At 44.5% G+C, this 27,795-nt stretch overlaps 1 protein-coding gene across 2 annotated transcripts in view; it reads left to right on the top strand.

The window, feature by feature from the left end:
* The window catches only part of FBXW7 (F-box and WD repeat domain containing 7), a 173,943-nt gene that overhangs the window by 65,038 nt on the left and 81,110 nt on the right, over positions 1–27,795 (top strand). The window contains exon 3 of one of the 2 annotated variants that reach the window (XM_066573647.1): positions 2,646–3,218. In XM_066573647.1, the coding sequence (XP_066429744.1) occupies positions 2,715–3,218 (504 nt within the window). In that variant the 5' untranslated portion in view covers positions 2,646–2,714. Of the gene's footprint in view, positions 1–2,645; positions 3,219–21,093; positions 21,368–27,795 lie in introns of those variants that run through there. The other variant, XM_066573648.1, reaches the window with a different exon arrangement.

A 27,795-nucleotide genomic window follows, 5' to 3' on the forward strand; every position in this document is an offset into this window, starting at 1 on the left:
CATTACACCGTACCTGCTCCTTATGGATTGCAGGAGCTTTAAACTTGTGCCAAAAATTCCCTATAGCGTAGGTTTAAAGCCTAGCACCAGGCTCCGTTTATTTCCGGTTTGTGGTCACTAAAGTGTTAAAGGCGTTGTCCCAGTTCTAGTTGTGGGAAGCAGACTGCTCTGTACATTGTGCAGTGGCTCGGGTTGATACTGTAGTCACATTCACTTTAATGGGAGTCGGCCTGTAGTACCAACCTGGGTCACTGCACAGCGTATGGAGCTGTCTGCTTTCTGCATCAAAACTGTTAGAAGTCGGATAAACACTTTAAGATTTCACAGTAGATTTCAACCAATGCAATGCAAAAGGTAATATCTGCAAGCAGAATCCCACCCTGTGCCCAGCCGGCGACCCCGCGTACCTGACTTTTCTCTTCTTTTTCACTACTGCGGATGGCTGTGGCGAGCCGCCGTTAGAGAGCTTTTCTTTTTTAAATGTTCATATTTCCAGCGCGATCACTAGGCGATTATGTGGGTACCCGCGACCAATCTGCAGTGTCCATTTGCGCATAGGCTGTGGGTCGGATGGCTTCTATTGACTTCAGTGGAAGCCATATGTGCGGACTCCACACAGAATTAGAGCATGCTTTCATTTTTCCTCTGCTCGCAGAAACTGCAGTTGGTTTCCGTGACTGTGCAAGAAAGAGTTTTTCCATAGCATGCTATGACTAGTATTTGCTGCAGATTCGCGGTGCGGATGCCGCCTGCGGAGTCCGCAATGCAAATCCGTTTGTGTGCAGGCGGCTTTATGCAATGAAATTTGCAGCAAAAATCATAGTATTTAATGCAGATTTTTAGCAGATAAGCTGCAGTCTTTCAGCAGCAGACCCGGCCTGTATGGCAAACTCCTTAAGGCCCGTTTACACGCAACGATTGTTGTTTCAACGAGTGAATGACTCATCAACTCTTTTGCTCTCAAATGATGAGTCCTTGGACGTAAAGATAATTGTTTGAAATTCTCGCCCTTTTCCTCGTTAGCTGGGTCATTTGGTAGTGTTTATATATACAGTGGACGATTATTTGCTCAGGTGGGCGTTTATATGGGAAGAATTTCTGGGCGGGAGGTTTTTAATTAGTGCGAAGAAACGCCATTGTCTCCTGCGCATGATTTATTGTGTTTAGCAAGGCAAACAATCACCCCTCCCCTCCTTGAAGGACTGAACAACTGCCGTCTAAACCTAATGACAGGTGAAGGAACCAACAACTGTTTTTATGCAGGCTGAAACGCAGCGACCGATGACAAGGGCACGATGGCTTTGTGTTTACACGTAATTACACGATTATCGCTCGTTTGAATGAATTTTGAGCGATAATAGTTACATGTAAATGGGCCTTTACATAAACTGTGTAGCAGCCAAGAAAACCCTTTTAACATTCATTTGGAGGGAATTTAGTGCTTATGAGAAAAAACAAGGCTCATACCCCAATAAACCTAATTAATGACTGCTAGTACAAGAGGTCATTTAAAGAGTTATTTCAACCTTTCTGGTTTAGCTGTTGGAAGCCCCCCTTTTCATTGTATACCAGGCACATCGGCCTTATTTCTACTAGTGGCTATGCCTGGTATTACGGCTTGCTATAGCTCTGTCCTTTGAGCCTCCCCATTCTTGTTTCTTGTACTATTCCTACAGTCTTTTTGTTACTTTGTTACAGCTGATCTGTGTGACTCCATTGTTGCTTTCTGTTCCTGCACAGTTGGTCATTGCAGCAATGTTTCGTTGTGTAACGTTTTGTTACTCCTCAGTGCTGATATGATATTGGAGCTGCTGAATACTTTCTCCCGGGTATCCTCCTGTGTGTTTTGGGGGACTTTTCGCTCTATCATGTTTAGGTACAGTAGTCTGTAATGCGGAGTACAGAATTCCAGGAATGTGCTCGGTCTTACTGCAGTTTTCCCAGATTTTTCAGCTAGCGCAAGGAAGGACGTCAGAGATGTTACTATTTTAGGTAGTAAACGATTGAAATATTTTACTTACGGACCCCTGGCAGGATATGGTAATTTCCATAAAAAAGGTCACTTAAGCAATGCCATATGTGGCCATTTAAGCCAAGCTGTTTATTTGCATAATTGTAGGTATGAAGCCAGCCAAGATATTTGTGCATTGTTATTATTGTTAGATGAGGACCGTTCCCCCATGTCTTGCTTCTAACTGCTCCTTGCCCATCAGTACTTTTCCTGCCAACCTCCTCTTAGAGGTCTAATTGCTGCAAATTTCTGTAGTTCCTGAACAGTAGTGTCCTATATAGTAGGTGGCTATAATAGTAACGTTCATGCTGATCAGGTGAACCTCCATGATTTCCAGTTTATGTCCTGACGGCATCCAGACAGGAAAGCTGCAAGAAATTAGGTTTTCCTAGACAGTATATTTGTTTCGAACCAGCAAATAAAGAGGGCAATTTCAAAAAATGGCATTATGCTATGGAATTGCCAAGCAAGCTTTTATAGAAATGTCTTCTGAGAAGTATCTCTAAAGTTGGAGTTCCCCTTTTTAGCTACCTTATTCACATGTGCCTGACTACTTTTTGTGGTTGATACTGTTTGTTTGTTTTTTGTAATACAAAACTTTAATAGTTACTTTTTTTTGTTTTTTATTTTGCAGAATGTGAAAACATTTGCCCCGTCGTATAGTCTAGCAAATGTCCATGAAGTAGCAAGCTGGCTTTTGGAAATGAATCAGGAACTGCTGTCTGTGGGCAGCAAGAGGCGACGTACTGGCGGTTCTGTACGAGGTAATGCTTCTTCCAGCCAAGCAGATGAGGAGCAAATGAACAGAGTAGAGGAGGAGGAGGAACAGCAGCCTTCAAGACAGCAGGGGGAAGAGCACATAGTGGTGAATGGAGAGGTGGAAGGACCTGGAAGTGTGGAGAGGAGGGACCACCAACTGCCACATTTGGAAGAAAACAATAACAGCTGTATTGTAGCAGATCATGAGTGTGAAGACCAGCCAGAGGACGGCGAGCAACAGGAGGATGAGGACGAGGATGAGGAACACGTTTGTGATGTGGAAGATGAGGATGAGGAGGAGATGGACCAGGACAGTGATGACTTTGATCAGTCTGATGACAGCAGTAGGGAGGATGAACATAGAAACTCCAGTGATATTCCCAATTCCAATAGTATAATGGACAGTTCCCTTCCACAAAAGCCTAGCCCTTTCCAAACGAAAACCAAGGTGAGTGTCCTAAATCTCCTGCGTAAATCTTACAATATGCCCTTTTCTTTATATCTGCATCTACATTTTATTAATTTAATGTGATTTTTCTGTAGCTTGTCATTGCCAAAGGTAGGCTAATGTATTTTTCACCAACAAATACTTGGAATATTAGTTTTTTTGCACTTCACTACTAGATAATGGATATAGACTTGTTGATGAAGTGGTGGTTATTTTCTTTGTGGTCATCATTGGAAGTTTTCTGGGTTGTGCACTTGATTGGATTGGTTTACTCAGTATTTGGATCATTCTGCTTCTCTTCTTTTGTGAACTATATCCCATCTGATGCTATGGTATAGGAGCTATGAAGCAGAGGGGATTGTAGATATCGCGTGCAGCATTATCTTCCTGAAGAAGGTTGTGCCTAGCTGGCAGCATGGGCATCAGGCAATCCACACTACTCTATCTCTTGAACACGACAGATGCATTTATAGGGACTCTGTCACCTACTTCTGGCTCTGTAAGACAAGCTAACTGCTTAGTCCGGGGATGTATTATACTTTCCCTCCCCAGTTGTTTCCCGGTGTCACCGCTGAAATTCAGATTTTTCAAAAGGAGGGCTACTTGGCAGCACGGCTCAATGCATTGACCAACAGCTTTCAGCGCTCACAACGAGAGAGGTAAGTATAACACATCCTAGGACTCAGCGGCTCACCTACTTTCAGCCCCTACGCTTAGCTTATAGGGTTAGAAGTAGGTGACCGATTCCCTTTAATGAAATCTAAAGTGATATTACTGCTCTTGGCACGAGGGGAGTCCGCACATAGTGACCGAAAACCACGTTGACGTGATGGTTCACTGCAAATGGGCACGTTTATTACATTAATTGCTAATGGCAGCAAGGTTTTGCTGTTAAAACTGCTCCTTACCCCTAAAACTAACATGGTTTGGTTTTCTTCCACGTTGCGGTCGCCGTGTGTGGGCGCAGCCTTATGGAAATGATCTGATGGTGTTTTTACGGTTTCTTTGGAAATGAAGTACTTTCACAGGATCTTCTTAACCTTTCTCAGCAGACCAAAGCTTACATAAGGTTATTTCACTAAAGTGGAACTAAAATATTGATGACCGATTTTTGGGATAAGTCATCCATGTGCGATCGGTGGGAGTCCAACTCCCAGCATCCACGCTGATCAGCTGTTTGCAATCCTGCAGCGCTTGGGTGAGCGCTGCCCTCTCTTGGCTGTACAGTAGGCACAAGACCCTAGTGTGAGACCACTATAGAAGGATCTCTCATTTTTTTTAATATGGGGTAGTTTTTTGTTTTTTTTTAATCTCCTGTTTTATATTTATATGTGTCGTAATAAAGATTGTACTGAAAAAAATCAGCGTTCGCTCCGGAGTTGGGAAGCCTGGTTTACCCATTAATCACCGTCCAAGCAGTGGAAGCATGCTGTGCTGCACAAGAGAGTTGTATTACTTCCCACCTAAAATAGATGACTAGTAAATCTCACCGGCAGGTCCTTCACTTGTCCTCTTCTGTTAAGCTCTTGCAGTTTTGAGATGTTTCATAGTTACATCTGCTTTTAGTAAAGCTAATTGAGAAGCCGTACGCCTGCCCTTGTAGCTTCCACAGGGAGTCTACGCTTTCCGAAATGTATTGGTCTAGTTATACAGAGAAAGTCCCCTTACAGCTGCAGAACTGGGGAGTTTGGGAAAAGCTGCGGTTTATGTGACGGCATCTATTTCTCAGGTCATCCAATTCTGTTCCTGAAATACATCATTTTATTAAAGTGGTAAAATCTCTTGAAAGCTTTGGCATAACCTGAGCCTACAGTTCAGGTAATAATGTGGGTACTTGTACACCTATGGTAGGTTACCAATCCGTAGGTGATGGATACATAGCAGTAGAAGGTTAGTAATGTGTAGGGGGCAGACTGCACAGCGCTTATTTGTAGACTTCACTTTTGGGTTCTGTTTTTCTGCTCCTTTACAAGAGTAGAAAAGCAGAAAACAAAGATTGGATGCAGTAAATCCCCATTGATTTCAATGGGACTTATCTAGTTTCAGTTTGTAGCTGTTCCATCTGGTTTCTACTTTTTTGGCATTAAAAACTGAACAAAATGGGCCTTTCTATATATTTTTTTTGTCCACCGTTCTCTGTGGAGGAAGACAATCAGGAAACTATATTTTGATATTCGGTTTAACAGATGGGTTTAATACAACTGCGCATGTGCTGTTGTAAAAGTTACATTTCAAGCAAACCAAAAAAACGTCAGATGTGTTAAAAACTGTTAATAATTGATGTCGAACTGATGCAAATGGAAACTAAATGTGTTTTTTTAAGAATTCTTTGAAATAAAAAAAAAAAGGATGTGTTGTTAATGGATAAAAGGATGCTGATGTGAGAACCGCCTAATATGTTAGACACATTGGTGTCCATAGGAGCTTTAAAGTGTACTTGTTTGTTTCAGGTGACTTTTCAGAATAACCTGCCGTAAATGTACAGGAGCCATAACATCATATCTGATTATTATGACTTGTATATGGAAGTTTTACCAGTTTTCCCCTCTGCAAGCTCCATCTCTAAGGCCTAATGCACACGGCCGGATTTCCGCTGCGTTTCACTGCAGCTATTAGGTTCTATTGAACCTAATAGCTCAATGTACATGCTGCAGAATTCCATCACGGAATTCCGCAGCATGAAATTACCCGCGGCATGTCCTATTTGTAGTCAATGGAAGCCGCCCACAGCCATAGCACAGCGGAAGTATAGCGTGAATACGCGCCGCGCTCACCGCTGGCCGCGTTATATGCCGCTGCTGGCGGGTCATGTGACACCGCCGATGTGTCATGCGCTGTACCTCGCATGTACACCTAAGTGTCATGCAGGACTTCGAGCAGCGAATCCGGAGGTAAGTATGTGGTCTTGGAGGGGGGGGGGGGGGGTGGCGTGACGAACTCTGCTGCGGTATTTCGTTTGCGCAGCCCGTCACGGCCGTGTGCATAAGGCCTAATTGTCACTCTTCCATAAGTTGGTGGGTGGAGACTAGCCGCTATGATGTCTCCCATACACTGCACACAGAAAAGGAGATTTTGTTTCCTTCTCACTATCTCTCATATGCATCAAATACAAGATTGAAAGCAGCACCAGCATCCCCTTTATTATCACTGAATGCAAAAATTGGCCCCATCAGATCAGATATAGTTATGGCCCTCATCTAATTCTAGTTTAAGGATGTAGAGATGGAGTTGTGTAGACTTCAGCAGTCCAATCAATCAAATTTTTTGAACAGGCAGAAGGGACACCAAAGAACCGTTACATATCGGCTTTGTGTAAGAGAGCCTATCTCAATATAAGTGCATGAGGCTACAACAATATATAACCCCCAATAGGGGTATATTAAACGGATATCGCACTATGTAACCAATAAGCTACGTATGCACAAATCGCCCCAATAAAATATTAAAACGTGCGTCACCTGGTGTGATTTGGTCATAAACAAAGTGTTGACCATGGCAACACAGAGACCTGGTGTGAGATCTCCTCATTGCTTGAACAGCAGGAGTTTTCAAACGTTGCTCTATCTCCTGCCTGTAAATAAAACTTGCTTGATTGAAATGCTGAAGTTCATACAAATTAAATTTGATCTCCAATTTTTCATATACAGAGAAGCAGCAGTAGCATGGAGAACATGGTAGATCAACACTGATTAGTGTAGCAGGGAATCCAGCATTGGGTTGAAAAAACACTTACTAGAGCCTTCAGCAGCAGCGTATGTGAGGCTTTCTTCCCTTTTCACTCTGCAACTACTTCCTCTTCTCACCTCCCTCACCATAGACTTTTTTTTTAACATAGTATGCTAGGCTGAAAAAAAAAGACAAATGGCCATCCAGTTCAGCCTGTTTCCACCCCCCCCCCCCACTGTTGATCCAGAGGAAGCAAAAAAAAAACAAAACAATGAGGCAGAAGCCAATTTACCCCATTTTGAGGGAAAAAAATTCCTTCCTGACTCCATAATGGCAGTCAGAATAATCCCTCCATCAACATGAAAAGTTCCTCCAAGATTGGCAGTCGGAAGATCCCTGGTTCAACAACCCTTCTGACTATTTAATGTCTATATTCTGTAATAGCCTAGTGCTTTAAAAAGACATCTAGTCCCCTCTTAAACCTCCTCTATTGATTTTGCCATCACCAGGTCCTCAAGCAGAGAGTTTCACAGTCTTACTTCTCTTACAGTAAATAACCCCCTTCTATGTTGGTGATGAAACCTTCTTTCCTCTAGAGGATGCCCTCTTGTTACTGGGTATTAACCGATCATAATCTGTGTTAACTGTAATCTGATTCCTTAGTGAGCCGATCTATCTAGAGACAGGTTTTGTCAGTATTTCAGAGTGAATGATCAGTACAGGTGGTAAGGGGAGAAGAAATAAAGCAAGTCCCTTTTCTCTAATGAGATATATTACAAGGTTTCTTATTGACTTGTGGTTGATGTATGTAAATCCCTTGTAAAGTGTGCATGCACATTACATAGAAGTAGGATGATGGTTGACTAACCATTAAATGAATAATGGTCTGAACAGCTGGTGAACACCTTAGACAGTTTAGTCCATATTGGCCGTCGGCCATTCATCCCTGACCGTACATTTTGAATGACGCCAGGTGAAGGATGAACTATTTTTCTAGAAACTTACTTTTAATGAAAGATCGTTCCTGGATAAATTATCTTTCATACGAACAAAAGATCTTTCATCTATCGGACCAAAATTCCAAACATGTCTGACTTCTTTCTTTATGATGGTGGTGTGTTATCGGTTTTCCAAACTGTAGTATTAAAAGGATTGTTCCATTTTTAGCTATTATGACCTATCCTTAGGATGGATGAACAATAGCAGCAGATCAATTCAAACCCGGTCGCGTGCAGCTGGCCTTACTGTACAGAGCTGTTTTGCTGACTGAAGCAAACAGCTCCGGACATTGTTCAGTGGCAGAGGTTGGTATTGCAGGCTGATTTCCATTTGAAGTGAATGGGACTCGGCCTGCAGTACCGACCTTGGCAGAGAAGAAAGACTTATTAGGCGTGACCACCCTGGAACATTTACTGAGGTGAACAGGACACCGAAAAGCTATTCAATAGAAAAACCAGGTGGCGCTATTCAAACATTTTAGTTCAGGAATATCTGGAGATAGAAATATTTTGTTAAATAAGTGTAAATACAGCAAATGTTTATAATTATAGGCTGGATTATATTTTAGACAGTATTGTTTGTGGGACCATCCCTTTAATTAGTAGACTAGCTGCTCTGGATGAACTCTGTAGTTAGGTATATGCTTGCTTATCTTATGGAAATAAATCCCCGGGGTCTAAGAGCCGCTTCCCCGCTCATCAGGGATGAGAAAGCACGAATGCACTGTGCTGTGAGAATGGAAAGGTCAGTACAGGCTACATACTTCACATTCATACATGTGCTTTGTAAATCCCACTAATCTGCTGTATGAGCAATATGTGTCTGTATCTGCCTGCTGCTAATCACATGCACATATCTGCTGTCCGTGGGGCCGGGCTCTTCACTGGTCACCCAGCTGCAGTGTTTGCGGTTTGCTTTCTATTAGACGGACGTTATTCTGGCTCTTTAGCCGCTCAACTTGGGTTTAGTCATGCAGATTTCAGGAAATCCCACTTTGAGCTCAGTTGGATTTTTTTCTGTCATGCCTTCCACATATTTTATCCTCCCGCTAGGCCTACTCCTATGGCTGCCGATGAAAGATCTGACCACTCATTAGCTCTTCAGCTAGATGGGTTCCAGTGTCCTAAAAGACTGTCCAAGTCGTTCAGTGTGTCTGTCTCGGTCCGTCATTTAAAAGTGACCTTTTATGATGAGTTTGGAGAAACCACTAAAATTAGATGTGTTGAGTAGAGATGAGCGAGCGTACTCGGAAAAGCACTACTCGCTCGAGTAATTTGCTTTATCCGAGTATCGCTGTGCTCGTCCCTGAAGATTCGGGTGCCGCTGCGGCTGACAGGTGAGTCGCAGCGGGGAGCAGGGGAGAGCGGGCGGGAGAGAGGGAGAGAAAGATCTCCCCTCCGTTCCTCCCCGCTCTCCCCTGCAGCTCCCCGCTCCGTGCCGGCACCCGAATCTTCAGGGACGAGCACAGCGATACTCGGATAAAGCAAATTACTCGAGCGAGTAGTGCTTATCCGAGTACGCTCGCTCATCTCTAGTGTTGAGCTATTTATTTAAAGGGTTTGCTTTTTTCTTTCTTTTGCAAATAGTGGAAATTTTGTAAATTCAGACGGCAAATAGATCTATTTTTCAGTGGGGGTGGAATAATTTTGATTGCCAGTCTGTGTGTGTAATATGTTTTATACAAATTTTTTTTTATGAGGGAGAGTCAATATTTATGCACAACGCAGTTGCGTTTGTGTTTCTGTTGGCGACCCTATAGTTTTCGTGCTCGTCCCTAGGCATGGTTTCCGTCTTATCCCTACTGCACAGGTCTGAAGTTACTAGATCAGTTCCCTTGTTGCAGCTATGGCTAATCTCCACTTTTTGGTTGCACCAAGTAAAAGCTGCATTCAGTGATGTTTTTTGTCTGAAGGTGTATTTGGGACAAAATCCATCTAAGGCTTTCAGCACAATATGGGAACAATGTTTTCCCCAAAACAGAGTGTCTATGAATGGATGGCAAAATTCTAAAACTGTCATACAAGTGATGAAAGAGCCAGAGGTATTAGTGTATCTTGACGCCACCATGAAGTCCTGGTGGAGTCAAGATTAACAGGGGGTGACGCCCCCTGTACCTGATTGGCTGCACAGCGTCAGGGCCTGCAGGTCCTGGGAGCCCACAAAGCAGACATGGTAGAAAAAGAAAAGGGGTTACAATAAGAACCATAGATCGCCCTGGAGGCTCTTTGGCAGCACAGGCACAGAAGGTCGCCCATCTTTCCCAGCGATATCACTGTCACATATTGGCTGCCAGCATGGAGGCAACAGCAGTGGCTGGCTGTGACATTGTGGCTTTCCGCCCCCAACCCCACTGGGCCCAGACAGTTACAGCCTCTGCCTGGGATGGAGGGCTGATACTGCGCTCGGCCGGGACAAATCCGCTGTGACAGTCGGTGGTGTGGACTCAGCAGGCGGGACAAATCCGCTGTGACAGCCGGTGGTGTGGACTCAGCAGGCGTGACAAATCCGCTGTGACAGCCGGTGGTGTGGACTCAGCAGGCGGGACAAATCCGCTGTGACAGCCGGTGGTGTGGACTCAGCAGGCAGCCGCAACGCTGCAGAAAGCCTGTGTCAAGGAGAGTGGCCTGATCTGGTGCTCTGTCGTCAGAAGCGCCACAACACCCAGCGGTGACAGTCATGCCCCGCGGTGACAGTACTGCCGCTGGGGAGAGAAGGCCAGCAGTGATAAGCAGGAGTGTGCAAGGGGACGCAAACGACACGGACATCGGCAATCAGCGGCCAGCGGCGTTCCACTGCAGCATCAGCGGCGAAGGTCAGAAAAGGGAGACTGCTGGGGGTCAGAAAAGGGAGACTGCTGGGGAACAGAAAACTGCAGCACGTGGAACCTTGGAAAGTTACTGAAGCAGTGGGGAGGACAGCAGCAGGAAGATGGGGACATTAATGCTTAGTGCAGCAGTGGGGAGGACAGCATCAGGCGCCTGGGTATATTCATACTGAGCTTCCAGGACCTGCTGTGCAGATATCTAGCCAGCCAATCGGGGTCAGGGGGCGTCACCGGCCTGTCACTGCTCTTTGCAGCTGTACTTAGACGGTGGCGTCAAGATACACCAATACCGGAGCCAAACACCCTTCCACAGCCACAACCAATGACAGCATTTAGTGTGTACGGGACATGATTCGGTTTTAATCAAACCACTAACAGCGATCTGCCCGTCCGTGAGTGAATGGGTTTGTGAGTGACTTGCATGTTCTGCCCCATATCACATGACTGTGACATCATCAAAGGTTCTGCAGTGAGAGGGTTACATGCTTTGCTCCTGATCATATGATCAGGGTTCATACGTGTCATGGAATACCTGGAAACGTCATGGATTTTTTGTTTTTTGTCATGGAATTTTTTCTGTGTCCTGCTAAGACTTGAATCGGTGCTTTTTTCTCCCGTATCACTGAGAGATGACTTTTTTTCTTGTATTTGAGTTAATTGACTGCAGTTAATATGCAGAAGATGAGAGGATGGTTGGGGGATCGACAGAATCAAAGGAGCTGCTTTGTTAAACTATTCCAAGTTGTTTTCAATCTGAGATTAAGGCCTCATGTCCGCGTACGGCTCGGATTCCCCGCAGGGAATCCCTCATGGAATCCAGCCCTGCCCGCGGCTGGTGAGCCGTATTTACCTGCATTTTCCAGGCAGCGGGGTCCCCAGCATCCGCACGGATCCCTCCCCTTCCAGGTTCTCTGTACTGCACATGGTCCTCGTGGCTTGCCGTCAGACATGTGCAGTACAGTTTCCCTCCCCGAATCTCCTTCTTTCCCTCGGGATGCACAGTACTTCTACTTTGATAAAGACCAAATCACTGGTCGGTACGTTGCTGCACTGTCTGTATTGATTATGGGAGAATAAACGTATCTGGATTATTTGCACTAACTAATGCTGCCACCTTGATTCTGCCGCTGGACTTCTGGGACTGTGTCCACGTCCCGGTGGCTGTTGCATCGCATTCGTGTCCCACCCCTATGGGGGTTCTTTAAAGTGCTGCTGGTGAGATATTTTTTTCTTCACTTGGGATGAGTGTCACAGTCATGTGATCAGGGGCGGAGCATGATGGCCTCCTCAAATTAGGCCTGGTTCTGCCTATGAAATCATCCATAGCCTGCTTGGCTTTTCATAAAGTTTGTACAAGATGGGTCCCGAAAGAACTCGCAATACTAAATAAGCAAAAACACTTGGACAAATGCCAACAACATTTGGATCACCATCATAAGGAAGGTGATGGCTTCTTGGACAGAATTATCGCTGGTGACAAAACATTGGTCCGTCATTACGAGCCGGAGGGTGAACGGCAGAGTAGAGTATGGAAACATCCACAGTCTACTAGGAAAAAGCCAACCTTCTCCAGGGAGAGCAGTGCTTACAGTTTTTCGGGACTTATAAAGCCTAGTACTGCAGCCTTGTAGGAGAGGGGCTCAACAAGGATCTGTGCTTGTTTCAGTGAAGCCTGCAATTCGCAGGAAACACAGAGGCAACTGCCGAAATGCATTATGGTGGTGCATGACGATGCTTGTCCACATACTACTGCCCATAGTGCTGAAACTCAAGTCTGAGGTATTGTCTCACCCTCCATATAGTCCCAATCTCATACCTTCAGACTATCACCTGTTTGGTCCATTCAAGGAGACACTATGGGTTGCCTGTTCACGTGGGACCAAGAACTGAAGGAATCCGTGTATGCGTGGCCCGCTGCGCAGCCAAAAACTTCTTCTTTCTCAAGGCATAAAGAAACTTTAGAAGCAAGGAGACCATGTTGAAAGATAAGTTTTTTTTTTTTCTCCCCCTTTAAAAAAAAAAAAAAGCTGTATTGCAGATAATTACCCACCTCATAGCTATCAGTATTAACCAGTGATGGCGAATCTTTCAGAGACCAAGTGCCCAAACTCCAACCCAAAACCCACTTATTTATTGCAACGTACCAACCTGAATACTGAGGCCAAATGCGATATTGGGCTGTGCACATGCGGTGTAACGGCGGATGCCAGGGGTTTAAAGAAAAAACCTCCTCCCATCAGTTCTGCGAGGTTATGATCCTGCGGCACGGCTTTCAGCCACATCTGAGGATCGACTAGTGTTTCCCATTGCTTTCAGTGGGAAACCTCGCATGCACATCGCATGCTGTGTTATATGTTTTCCTGTCCCATTGAAAGCAATGGGCAGTGCGTTCCGAGGGAATGCCCAAAGTTGGACATAGGGCAATTCTCTCCTGTACCGCGATGCGCTAAAAAAAATCGCTCATGTGTATGACTCCATGCAAGATGAACTTTTGAAACGCACAAATCTCGTGAGATTTTCACGGCCGTGTGAAAGCAGCCTAAGTCAGCTTGAGGTATGCTGCCACGTGCAGAGTGGCATCAGTGGTGAGAGTATCCTCTATATCGATGGCTGTAGTAAGAGCGCCCCCTGTGACCGATTATACTTGCCTTCTTATATTTGAAGGGCTGCTGCTTCTCTGCTCGGGGCTGCTGCAGGCAGAAGTGTTTGTGCGCCCGGACTCCTCCTCCTCCCTTCTCCTCTCCTTCTGCGGAACCAAGGAGGAAAGGTCAGGGGAGGAGAAACACGGGTGCACTTGTAGCAGTGCCGCTGAGTGATTACCAGCGGTGAGCCGCAGCACCCTGGCTAGTAAATCCTTTCAGGGTGACCCGATGTCCCGAAAACGGCACCAAAGCAGGACAGTCCATCTCAAATCAGGACAACTCCTTATTCTAGTAGTACTAGTAATGAACGGTTCGCGTGCCTATGGAGAGGGCTCTGAGCACCTCCTCTGGCACACGTGCCATAGGTTCGCCATCACTGGCATATAATGTATATGCGTATATCTACACAATATAAATATATGTATTTTCTGCCATACTTCTGGAAACTAATGGTGTTCAGATTAAGTCCCAGTTTTATCACTGCAGTGTAAGTTAGCGCCTTCTGGCAAACGCACATTTTTCATTATTTAAAGTGGTAACTAATATTAACTTTGTTTTGCAATATCACATTGAAAGTTGCTGAACTTCTCTGTAGGATCTGTTTATACCGGTGATGTTTGTCTATGGCGATTGCATGACTATATGCTTGGTGCACCCACTAACAATGGCTGTTTACTTACCCATGACCATGTGTTCTTCATTGTTGTCAACCTGTCAGCTCATTTGTGGGCAAGGCTTCCAAAAAGTACATTTTGTTTATGGCTGTTATATAGTGAAGATCCCCTGGCGAGTCTGAGCTACAAGGATGATGTTTCTAGTCTTAGCTTTGTTACAATTAGGCAGGGCAGATAGTGATATGTGTGCTGCTGTTGATGAATGCACTTGCTGCACGGCCGGGGTCACATCTGTGTTGGAGCCTCCGAATAGCGGTTCCGTCACAGATCCGGCTGACCATACCAGAAGGAAAAGTGCAGCGTTTTTTTCTTCCGTCCAAAAGCCGGGCAGCTGGCCGAAAAGCAGTCAGTGGGGTCTGTCCGGCACGGCTGTCCAGAGACAGAGCCATTCGGCCGCGGGCAGGAGGAAAGCAGAATACCCAATGCAGATGTGAAATCCCCCTTACCATTTATAATGTATTCTATGTGGATGAACCATATGTAAACCAGCTCTCTTTTATTTTCTGAGAACCCTATTCACTCCTGCACCATCCTCCATGCTTCGGGGGCTAATATCTGGGTTCGCACCAGCTGCTGCGTCACCCTCCAGTGTAGCAGAAGCATTTTACACAAATCCAATAGCTTTAATACAAGTCTCTGTCCCTATCACACAACAGTGTGAGGATTTATAATGACCCCTTGCTGACTTGTTAATTCCAATGGGAACTGTGCCTGTCCTACCAGCCGGGGCCACTGCAATAGAGATAATGCTACCTGCTGCCAGCACGGTCGGCGGGCTTATCGATCAGCCGCTCGGCGGGGACCCTTGCTGGTCGGCTATTGGTGATCTACACTCTGTGTAGAAAAATAAATAAATAAAATTAGTCAAACACATCCCTTCTAAAAGCATTCTAGTCGATGGGTGATGGAACTCAACAGGCTTCGGTTTTGTTCCGTTTTCGTGTCCGTTTTACAGATGTGTTTTGCATTGAGCATGTGCGGAGGGTTAGAGAGGCAAAACAATTAAAAACGGATCTGTTAAAAAGGGACGTAGATGGTAGTGAATGGAAGCAAATTGATTAAAAAATTCTACCTTTTGTTTTATGGGTCTGTCTGCCAGCTCCATTAAAAAATTAAAAAATAAATCTATAAATAAAAGTAAACTTTGCTTCCCGTTTGTTTCCATTTGAGTTGCTATCTGTTTTGTATGTAGAAAAAAAAAAAAGGTACTGTTCCAAACAAGTCAAATCGCTGATGTGAGCCGGCCTGAATCCTGTTGCCATTGACAATAGATTATTTAATTGGATATTGATTGGGATACTTTTCTGTCCTTGCACAAATCCATATCCAGACGTTCTGTTGTTTTTAATTTGGAAGCCTGCGGATTGGACGGCACGGGGGTCCTCTGCTGCAGCCTCTTGGATACACAAAATAAACCTCTTGTATGACAAAAACAAACCAACCATGGTGTAAACGTTCTGCTAGAGTGTGCGGCAGTAATCTTAGTGTGCACCACTAGGTGGCGCTTCTACTCCAGTCTGATCCTGGTGGACTGCAGACATCTGTGTTTTCTTGTTCTTGCTATGTCACCGCACATTTCTGTCAGATGGAGAGAACAAATGGCATCTTCCAAGTCGCTGCAGGAATGCTTTGTATTCGGTGATCCCGCAGCACGAGCGGGGCACGCCGCTTCTAAAGGAGCGCCCATGTATTCATATGCAATTCTGTAGAATAGGGGAAGGAAATTGTATTCTGTTTCCAGAGATTTCTGTTTAAAGAGACGGTCACCGGAGATGCCTGTGTCAGTAAATGCACTCGTTGTCAGTAAGATCCAGCACCGAGGAGTTGTCAGAATGAGAGGAAGCTTTCTTATAACCTCCATATGTGATTACAGTATCAAAGCAAAATGATAATTTATTAGGGAAAACTGACCCCTTGTAGGGAGGCTCTAGTGCCTTGTTGTACCACCTCTAGCTTGGATACCAGATGTGATATGGGCGGGCATGGTGGCTTTAGAACCCTGTTGTACCGCCTTTAGCTAGGATACCAGATGTGATACAGGTGGGCATGATGGCTCTAGTACCCTGTTGTACTGCCTCTAGCTTGGATACCAGATGTGATTACAGGCGGGCATGGAGGCTCTAGAACCCTGTTGTACCGCCTTTAGCTTGGATACCAGATGTGATGCGGGCAGGCATGGAGGCTCTACTATCCTGTTGTACCGCCTCTAGCTTGGATACCAGATGTGATTACAGGCGGGCATGGAGGCTCTAGAACCCTGTTGTACCGCCTCTAGCTTGAATACAAAATGTGATACAGGCGGGCATGGAGGCTCTAGAACCCTGTTGTACCGCCTTTAGCTTGAATACAAAATGTGATACAGGCGGGCATGGAGGCTCTAGTACCCTGTTGTACCGCCTTTAGCTTGGATACAAGATGTGATACTGGTTAGCATGGAGGCTCTAGTACCCTGCTGTGCAGCCTCTAGCTTGGATACAAGATGTGATACGGGTGGGCATGGAGGCTCTAGTACCCTGTTGTACCACCTCCTAGCTTGGATGTAAAATGTGATTATAATATATGCACGCACTCTTTACTTCAGGGGGAAGCTATCTTTTTGCAGGTAACCTCCAGCCTCCCCTCCTGAATTAGGACATGTCATTTTAGTCATCTGAATTAGTTTCAGAAGGCATGAAGTGATGTCTCAGCATGGTATGCCTGACTTCTTCCTGTCTTCCCAGGTACTGTCAGCGATCGGACCCTGTAATCTTGCCTAAAAATCATGGTGCCTCTGTTGCAGAATGGGCCATATGAAAGGCTGTGTGAGTGATTGTGAGCTTTCATGACGTGCCAGCAGGAACGTTTTTTGTTGTTGGCTGGGCATTCAACCATTTCAAGTACGAATGAATCCAAATATTACATTTCAGGCCTGGCATTACCGGCCGTGTTTGTAACGGCAATCAGAATGAGGGCCTTTGACAGAAGTGTTGCTGTTCTGCTATTTGGCTTTGAGCCGTTCTACAGCTTCTGTGTCTATTGCTGAGCCTTCGCTGTGGAATATCACAGATCGGTGTCCTTGAATGCGTCACGGTCTTAAAGTAGAAGATCAAAAAATAAGGATCAAAGTTAAAAAAAGCCACCTAGTAGTTTGATGCGTCGTTCCTCTCTGTGTGGTGCAACTTCTAAAACCGAGGACTAATGACTGCTAGTAATGTAACCTTGCAGAGCTGACATCCTAAGTGTCTAGCTTGCATGCCCGTCTCATGCCTGTCCTAAATATGCCATTTCTACTGGCTTTCCGTAAAAGTGGCAGGGTATATATGTTGGACATAAAGAAATAAGCAGAGCTCCCAGGAATGTCTTTGGTGCTACAGGCAGAGATTCTGGTGCCGCAGGTTAACATTCTTGTAGATTGGGGGCTATTTAGCAAATAGTTTAAGCCAATTTTAAAAAAAAACAAAAACCCATATTTTAGCGCATGCCATATTGTGCTACAATTTGCAACTCTTCTCTTGACACTTTTGAGAAGTTATGGTTGGGTGAGAGGAAGAGGGGCAACGATTTATTACAATTTTCACTACAAATTTGGTGTAAAAGCGCACATCTGCAGCTGCTCGTGGCAATCATAGATTCCAGTTTCTGGTGCATGGCCACATTTAATAATCTCGTACACCACTGCACATCTGTTTCAGACTGGCATCTTTGAAGGTACACCCACATGTTCTTGTCTCTGTCATCTATTCAGGCCGTCTACAGAAGTGATTCATCATATATCACCAGTATCTGATCTGTGGTGGCCCCACCAGCGGCTTTAAAGAAGTGGCAACTGTGCTACACATAGGAGAGCGTAAAAGATGTCTGATCGCTTGGTGTGTGACTGCAGGGATACTGCGATCACACCGGAGTACCCCATATAGATTGACCACTGCTCCATTCTCTACAGTGGGACAGGGGGAGGTGGATACGCTCAGCTATCTCCATCTGTCCCGTTGAAGTGGACGGAGCAGTGGTCACGCCTGTGCACAACTGCTGCATTCACATGGGGCATTCAGATGCATGTGTCTGACAATGGGGGTCCCGTGTCGTCCTCGCCTCTTAACAGCAGGCTGTAACGCACTCACCGAGGAGGATATTGAATGGAGCGATGGCTGTGCATGCATTCATTTTCAGTGAGACAAGCACTCCGCTATTTCCGTCAGCCCTCTTGAAAGGAATCAAGAAATGCTGCACTCAATCTGACATTGCTGCGGGTGAGCGTGGCATTGCATCAGTGACTAAGAGGGGGACACAGGCTCTCTCATTTCTGGATCGGTCGGGGTTTCAGTGGTGTGACCCCCACTGATCAGACTCCTAAAATTAATTCTAACTCTAAGTTCCATGCCATGTTGTCTCATATTAGCCCCACTTGTTTTCTGGGTTGCCACTATTGACTATAATGCCAATTCTTCCTCCCTCACAGTAAAGCTAGTGCTTTGGTAGGGGTCATAGTGGTCGGATGTGTGTAATACGCAGCATGCCATCCTTGGCGTACCCCACCTTTTATTCTCCTCCTCATGAACACAACACCCTCTTCCTGAAGAAAACTTTGTAAGTGTTAACTCTAGTTTCCATCCCCTATAATTCTGTCTGTGATGAAGCTACAGTTGTGGAAGTATGATTCTGCACAGTTGTGGCCTGTCCTAAAGCCGGGTTACATTTATAGATATTGGTCTGGGGTCGGTTGTGGTTTGGCTAATAGAAGTGGTCACGGTCAGTGGAAGCCTAATTTGGTCACAATCTGTTGGCCATGTCCCTGGTTGGTACATGAACTACTGGTTAGTAAACCACAGCATGCTTCCCACTTCTGGGTGCACTTGTAATGTGGCATTCGGGGAATGACCTACCTGTTGTGCCTGGTCATTCTTCACATAGTTTAGTACAAGGTGCTGCAGCATGGACGGTTAATGAGCGGCCACATTCTTGGGAACAACTGCTATCTCTCTGCCTTCTATCGGAGACAGCTGCTCCATTCTACACAGCCCCAGGCTGATCCGTGCCACAGGCACCCCATATAGATGAGCCGAGCATCTGAAAAATGTCCCAGAATGCCAGTCTCTGACCATATACAGCATATTTGGAATAATTGCTGCCCCCTGTATAATGAGCTGCACTGGTGATCAGGGGTATGACAAGAAATCTCCACGTGACTACAACCTCTATAGTGTATTCCACTCTGTCTACAGCGTAGACGTAGTTTACAGTATATTGCAAAGCAAGAGCCATGTGCTCCCGTTATATATAGCTTCATCTAATATATCCCATGCTATATAAGGCTGCAGCATATTTAATATCCTGTCGTGAAACGCAGATATGCATCACCCATACTATCCATTTAGCTGCTATTCTTTGATTGATAGAGAAATGGGTTTTAGTAATGAGCAACAGGATTTGCTGCTTTGCTGTGAATTAAAAAATTTGTTTTCCAGTGTGACAACGGCGAATAATATATGTTTGCTGATCGTATACATTATGAATGGAGCAGGCGAACTTCTAGTACTTAGTGGGAATCTAGTATTTTGATGTTATGAGAAGCATTCTGGAGATATTTATCATTTATGGCCGATGATGACATGATAAATGGGGATTTTTAAATTAATATTAACTTTTAACATTGTTTGCTTTTTCTGATTGGATTCTTGATGTCTTTCCCAGTTTTGACCACAGGAGGGCAGCAGTAGATAAGGCTGGGACTTCATCCACGTTTGTAGACCTGTCTAATGCATAACACTTGTACATTTTCTGTCTGTATTCAGTCCACATTTTCTACTGACTGAATATGGCTCATTGAGTGAAACTTGTGCGTTTTTTTTTATGCCCATACAGAAAAAAAATCGCAGCATGTCCTATTTTGGGCCATATCACGGACCAAGATTACCCATGAAAGTCTGTGGGAGTATTAAAAAAAACTGCAGTGAAAACGGATGTTACGTGCTTTTTACACTGCCCTTTTTACAGATGCTGTCAGGAATCTTTGTCTTTCCCAGTAACATCAGCCTGACTCTCTTGCCTTTTTTTTTTTTTTGTTTTGCACGTGTAGAAAATGCAGTAAATGCGGATGCAGCACGAATATTTAAAAAAACAACAAAAAACGCATACATACATACATACATACAGTGAAAACAAGGTGTTTTTCATGGACCAAAATTGCATATAGCTCCGCGAATGAGACATTAGGCCACTCTCACACAAAGCGTCGGCAAAATGCAGCGGATTTATTCCGACGTCTCGCCACTTTTTTATCGGCGTTTTCTAACGCAGGTTGCTGCTTCCGGCAGCACTTTTTAATGCAAAATAATGTTTTCAAAACTCCGCGGTAAAAAGCACGTGTGTGAGAGCGGCCTAAGGCGTTCTTCACATGGGCTAGTGCGATTTTGGGCAGTGAAATGTTGACCAATGTCATGTGAATGTACGCGTATTTCACATCCGGTTATATTTTTGCGAATGTCATCTAAGCGTGAGACATTTATCATGTGCATACAAGAGAAAAAAATGGAAGGTGACTTAATCGATGTCATTTCAAACTCCATTGAAGTCAGTGGTTGCATGTAAAAATAGGAGCGCACACGTACCATGCGAGTTGGTTTTTCCGTGTATGCATTGATTTTCATAAGCGTTTGTGAAAATAGGACAAGCTTTGTTTTTTTTTTTTACTTCTCATTGGTCGCATCTGTGAATAACTGCGATTACGTTATTGGCTCTGAGTTCTGTCAGTCGCAGACTTGGGCAGTGAGCGTGTCTGTATGAATAGACCCAGAGGATGGTGTAAATGTTATTGATGTAGCATTTGTTTATTTGTGAACTTTGTATCCAGAATGTTGATACTTTGTACTTTCTATTCTGTGTTTCTGACACATCTGTGTCGTTCTCTAGATAGTTCTGCAGCACCCCTCTCACCCAGACTGTATAGAGACCTCTTTCTCCATAATGTTGCGTCCGGTGTCAGTGATTCCTGGGAGGGCCGGGCACCGATGAGTGACAGGAGCAGTCTGCTCCACATTTGGAGTGTATAATTCCTGGCTATACTAGGCTAGCGTGCACTTCAGCAAGCTTCACATAGGTCAGGGCTTCGCAGGGACAACTTGAAAGGCAGAGAGAGGGGTGGACCCATCAGAAGAGCTGGCTGTCAGATGATGAAGATTTGGGTTTCTGTATGTTAGTTTCAGCAGTTTTGTGTCAAGGATGTCCAAGTCTGGTAAAGCTGCCCTGAAGTATGATTTGGTCCCCATCGATCTTACAAGCACTAAAGAGACCGTGCCGCCCCAAACTGTGATGAAGACTTTTTGCATTAGTATCATCGCCCACGGCCTGCCTTTCTGCCGTCGACGGGTAAGTGCCAGCTTTGCCAGACGTTTGCAGTACTGCTGTGGGACTTAAACAGTCATTTTCTTAAATCGCAGCCTAATATTTCTACAGGGAAAGACAAGCTGAGAAGTGATCTGAGTCCATCAGTGTTACTTTGTATATTCTGAGAAGTTAGCAGTCCCTCTGGTTAACCTCTTCACAGCCCTATACATAAAAATAGCAAGTCGCTATGCGACGCCATTGATATAGTTTAAATATAGATAATCCTGACACTTCATCAGCGACTTTAGAAAGTCAGAACCAAAGTTGTAAAAAGTTATGGTTGCTCTTGTGTAGAAGCGTACAGGGCACAATGGGTGGGCGGACACACTTTTTTTTTTTTTCTTTACTTTTTTGCTTTTAGGTATTTTCCTGCAGTTCTGTACTTCAGCTTGTTGCTTCTGGCCTAGATATTGCTGCTGCCTTCCTCCACATTTGGGCCTAGTATGATTCAGCATGTAGTTCAAGGCTTTTCCATTAGCCAACACATTGTAAGTACAGAGTCACAATTCTGTACGCAGAATAAAAGTTTCACCTTGAAGGTCGATGCGGATTCTGACACAAAAAGTCATCCGATGGGACTAATAGCATTCCACCATTACAAAAGAGTGGTTGTCGTAGGACTGTTAATGCTTCTGGTATTGGGTTTGCTTGTCCTCATGTAGCCCTTCTTTTGATGGACACCGCCATGTCTTCTTTTGGGCTATTTTTATTGGTGGTGGTGTAGGATAGTTGATTAGTGTTACTTTTTAGTGCTGGATTTCTCAATTATATAAACTTTTTTTTTCTTCTTTCTCCTCTTATCTTGAATTATCGCCCCCGTATATAATGTAACACGGCGTACAAATCCTCATGTGCTCCATAGTTTCTATATCCGGTATACATTGAAGGTTGCACTGAAATATTTAGAAAATGTCTGTAGCGTGATCACGAGGAGTAAAAATACTTCTGCGATGAAATGTGCAACGCTCGGTCATGGCGTGGATCAGTTATATTGAGCGTCCATCCGGCTGACGACTGACTATACATGGCCAGAGGACATCAGGTCAGCCTTGGCAATTTTGTAGGTCACTATAGGGAAGTAATAAGGTGGTGTAAGTGACCCCTATTCTCATACAAGGGCACAACTGCTATCAATGTTTTGTAGGGTGTGTGCGGAGAAGGACATATTAGAGTTAGATGCATGTGAATACTGTATCCTTATGTATTACTGTGTAGATGATGGACTTGGAATGGCTTTTGATTTATTGTGTAACTGTAGCATCGAACCTCATAAAAGGGCACATTGTGGTCACAGACTACGGTGCATTAATAACAATAATGGAAACTTGTCTAGAACTACTTGCTCCGTTCCTTCGGGCCCCTCACCGTCTTCTCCTACAGAGATGGAAGTGTTGATGACGTCACTATGAGTAATTCTGCAGTATAGAAGCACATTCAGATGCAATGCTTGTTGCCAGGCTGCTTAGCTGGTGCTCGTAGAGGTTATTCAGAAGGCAGAATCTGTCCATCGCCCCGGCATATACATATATAGGCTGCCAAAGCAATGGCCTTAGTCATTTGGGTGTATTTTCAGGCTATGTGCTATCCCTGTATGTAACGCACAGCCCCGTTATAGACTGAGGCTGTATACACGACATATTGCTTTGTCCTATTTTTTCATCTTTTTGCATGAACTAGAATAAGACATGCAATGTACAGTGTCTGCAGATTGGACAGCTGTCGGATACACGTTGCATGCCAAATTTCTTGCACATACAGTGATAGTAGTCCTTTATAAGGATTGTGGCTCTCAGATTCTACCTTTCAGGCATCTTGCATACGTCTGGATTATGGCACTGTACAACCTCCATGTTGTATGCAGCCATACGGTGTCACTCTCCTTCTAGTGTCTCCATAGGGAGAAAAGATAGCATTAGTGACCCACGTTACAGGCCTCTCACTAGCCAAACTAGAATCCTACTGCACACTGATGAGGGCAAACACCCCGGAATAGCTGTCTGCGTATGGGTTCTGGCTTGGCTTTCAATTCCCAGTCATTGTTGCAAGGCTTGTATAAAGAGTCTGACATTGACTTGGAGGAATGCTGCCTCCCAGTAAGTGGTGCTGCAGAGGTATTGTTCCATCCCCCTTATTTGCACTTGTGCAAGGAGTCACTCCTTTATCCCTCCGGTTCATACAGATCTTCTCTGCCTATAGAGTCATGTATCTCGCACATATGACTTATGTCAGTTTAGGTAATTTTCGAGTCCTGGCAACAGTAGGGGCCGTACTTATTCTACATGTCTTTTGTGCATTCTTTGGACGTTATCCAGACTGGCAAAAGAGACCTTGGAATTAACCTTGCATTGCTGGCAAACTGGGACAAGGAATACCAGGAAGTTGGAGTTCTCTGCACCCCAGTAGGGTGCCATACTTGGCTGGTGGCTGACAGCTGTCCCTCCTCCCCACCTCACTCATACACATGGACGCTCGGCTATTCTCAGTGCGGAGAGGGGATAAGCAGCTGCCAGACCCCCCTGATGGCACGTGGAAATTACACTCACGCAGTCCTTCTTCCTCCAACATTAGCTGGGATCAGCCAGCATTCGCCCAATGTACATGGGCACCTTTACACTGTGCCAAGTGATGATGGATCCTCACGCTGGCAGCACATGGAGACTCTAGTAGATGGCCTTCCTGCAGGTCCTCCTAGTTCTCCAGCAACATTTGTTACACATGTAACCTATATCACTCTTTCCCGCTGTCAGACCGGGCTCACACAACCGTAAAGTAAAACGCTGTGTAACAATTGCAGCGTTTTACCGGCGCAGGGAACGGTGTATCCCTGTCGCGTTTTTGCCTGCGCACGAACAGCGTATTTTATACACACGGTCATGTACTGGTTTTCTGGTTTATTCTTCTTTGTTAACTTTTTTCTGATGTTTCCTTGCAACATGCGTAAAAAACGCCGTACGTATGCCATGTAATTGTGTATGCACTGCGGTCCCAATGCACCCATAGAAAGCAATAGGGCTGTATTGGCGTAAAACACGGTAAAATAGAACATTTTACGCATGTGTAAATGGATCAATGACGCCATTCACGGCGTATTATGTGTGCTTAGTACGTAATGGAATAACGCTCATGTGAGCCCGGACTTTAGTGGCTTTCTGGACATATATTCTACGCCTTTTGTTTGTTGGCCTTTCTACCTGATTTAACTGCTGATAGAAGAGCTAAATACAACTTCCATTTCCGCCCATAATGTGCAGAAAAGAACATTATTTAGCCCCGAGTTGTTTGTGTCCCATATGGGTACATGAGCATTGTCATTAGACATGTGTTGTCTTCATGGTTGGAAGGACGACGAGATATGGAACGTTGATGGCTTATTGACATACTGTGTCGGATTCGCATTTTCCACTCTTTCAGCTGTCGGCCTGACTTTTCCTCTGCTTAAAAATAATGTACAGATGGCCGTCTGACCGCTCCTTGTTTCTATGTACACACAATACCTTAGGAATAAACAGCCCGCTCTGTTGGCACGTAGCACGCATTCGCTGAGCAATATAGAACTTTTAGTTGACTTGGCTGCGGCAGGTACGGGGTTTTGATCTTAAAATCTGATGACCTTTTTAGAAGCTCCGTTCTAATTTGTAGTTAAGTTGGCTCCCCGGATAATTTTAAAGGTCTTCTCTTGATCTTGTTCCTTCACATTTTCTGTTAACCCAATAAAGCGGTTTATCTAGCCGTGAATACAGACGTTCCCTGCGCACTCGCTGCGTGTATAGACCGAGTCCTGCATCGCACAGTGGGGGCTCATTCAGCATGTATTAATGCGGTAAGCACAGGTTCACATCGCATTCTGCGCTCTGTTCTCCATTTCCGTCTGAATCGTGAAAACTACTTTCAGACAGAAGTATAGAATTTGAGTCAAACAGAGACCAAAAGTGCAAACTTTGGTCTCTGTTTTACATGGTTTCCGCCATTTTTGGAAGACACAAGTGCAATTGACTATGTTGTTGTGTCCAGTAAAAATACCGGAATGGAACAAAAACGTGGTCTCTGATCAATGAATGCCTAGGGTTCTGTCTAGTAATGCCATCTTCGGTGGTTCGTGCTCAGCCTTTGAGCAGAAATGGTGAATGTGGCACAGAAGGCTGTGTACCTACCTTGGGACATGTGGCACACCACACCCACCTCCAGTGCCAATTGGCCATGCGTTTTTTCAGTAAATCGAGCCGTTTACCGCCACGTGTGGATTGGCAGCATGCGGCACCATGTGGTTTCGCCCTAGCAGTTATTGATCTGTCGTGGACTCTCAGAGACCCTTGAGGTTACTTGTAGATGACCTTTCTCCGAGTCATTTACCTACCTACAGACATTGGAGCAGTGATGTTGCCCAGTGTGAGGGTACAAGCCATATGCCAACTAGATTGGACTTGGGTGTGGGGTGTTGTTGCAGCAGCTTTAGGGTGAAAAGTTAGGGGTGGGGACTTAAATTACACTGTAAGAGTTTTCTTTTATGGGTGTAAATGTTAATATGGGATTTGACGGATCAAGAGCTACCAATCTATTGTGCACAGTACGAAAACACAAGCTGCGCCGGTGACTTCTGTCCTATCTCATCGTCTGCCAATGCATATGCCTTGGCACGATGATGATGCTGTTACCAGAAATGTATAATCACTTTCTCTTGACAGTGTCATCGTTATTCCCATAATTCACATTAGCCTTTTAGCCTCATGGGTGTTCTGCATTACCAACATGACCTTTTGTTAAGAAATGAAACCTATAAATGGCGGTGCAGTCCGAGCCCACATAAATCATACGCTGTTTACTGTAACCTAACACAATGGCATTGCTTTACAGTTTAACGTGGGCTTCAGATTTTTTTTTTTTTTTTGCCAGCATAGCGTGAAACTTAACTACAACTATTGCAGCATGTTCAGATATTGTCATGAGCGTCTTCATTCCTGGGCAAAGTATCATCATTTCATGAATGGGTTGTTCTAAGTTGGCACAGTACCTCTATGGAAAAGGCCCAAGTACGATGCATGTAGGCTTTTGGATTTACACGTTTAGCACCTGGAGAAGCCGCACAGTTGATGAGTGATTTGTTTCTTGTTTCAGTCTATCTCTAGGGTAAATAATGAGGATTACAGTGAACTGTTATTTATATGGCACTAATACGTTAAATAGCGCTCAGCTTACCCCCATTAGAGTTTGTAGCGCTAATCTCAGGGAATACCTAAAGGAATTTTTTCCATAATTGCTGTTTTTAAAGTAATTTCAAATTTTTCTAGCTTTAAAAATACCCTCTTAGATTTTTTTTCTTCTTTTTTCCTCTACTATGTGTCCCTTTTTGTGCTGTTGCTAATCTGTGCTGCTAGGGGTGGGTTCTGGAAAGAATCAGTCTACTTCCCCTTCTGGCAGCTAACAATATAGTCCCACTTTATTTTAAAATCCCAACAAGCTGAATGAGTCTCCTCAACTTATACTTCCATGCTACTGCAGAGGCTCTAGTCCTGCCCAGAGAAGCAGGGCAAAAAGCGATTCTATTGGCTCCTCATGAGTGAACAGAGACCTGGCTGTGGGGAGCGTGACTGAGCATGTGTGTCCTCCTACACTTGGGTCATGAGGTGGGGGAGTGCAATGCTATACATTTTGAACAGCAGGTGGTGCCACAAAATGTAAGTAAAAGTCATAAAACTTCACTGGATCATTTTTTGTTTAATATCATGTAAATGGCAAACCTAGTTCATATTTTGATCTATTGAATGAATATTCTGTTTAAGAGTGGTACTACCCCTTTAAGGTCTCAAATTTTAATTTTTTTTTTTTAATGGTGGCCAGCTGGTAGCACCGTTCTGCCAAGCGAGAGGGCGTTATTGATTGCTATTACGGCACCCCAATCAGTGATAAATAAGTTATCCCTCATCTTCCCCCTTCATTGAACTGGCCAATTATTTTTACCATCGCTCAGAAATTCTATTTGCATTCATGAACAGCTGAAACCTATTTGGTCGATCACATAGCAACTCCAATACATTCTATAAACGCATGTAGGCATGGCCCTGAACACAGAATGATTGTTGGTGCCAGACGGGATAGACATAGAAATAAATTGTCGTCTTGAAGCCAACACTAGGGGGAGTTTATTGACTACACAATACATTCAGGAGAAGCTGGGGATTGGATCAGAGCAAGAGATTTCCCATCCTTATAAAGAAAGCATGAAATTAACCAGCACTCGGTGTTGGTCCTAAAAACTAAATGTTTAAATATCAGCTGTCCATGTGAAAGTGGATTTTAATGCAAACACTGTTTTATGATGTAGCTAGCCCTCATATGAGATGTGATATACCATGTCATCTCAGATCTGACCAGCTCAGATCTTCTTAGGCTAACTTCACACGGCCAGTGTGAAT

This window comes from Eleutherodactylus coqui, chromosome 7, assembly GCF_035609145.1.
Source record: "Eleutherodactylus coqui strain aEleCoq1 chromosome 7, aEleCoq1.hap1, whole genome shotgun sequence".
Classification (NCBI taxonomy): domain Eukaryota; kingdom Metazoa; phylum Chordata; class Amphibia; order Anura; family Eleutherodactylidae; genus Eleutherodactylus; species Eleutherodactylus coqui.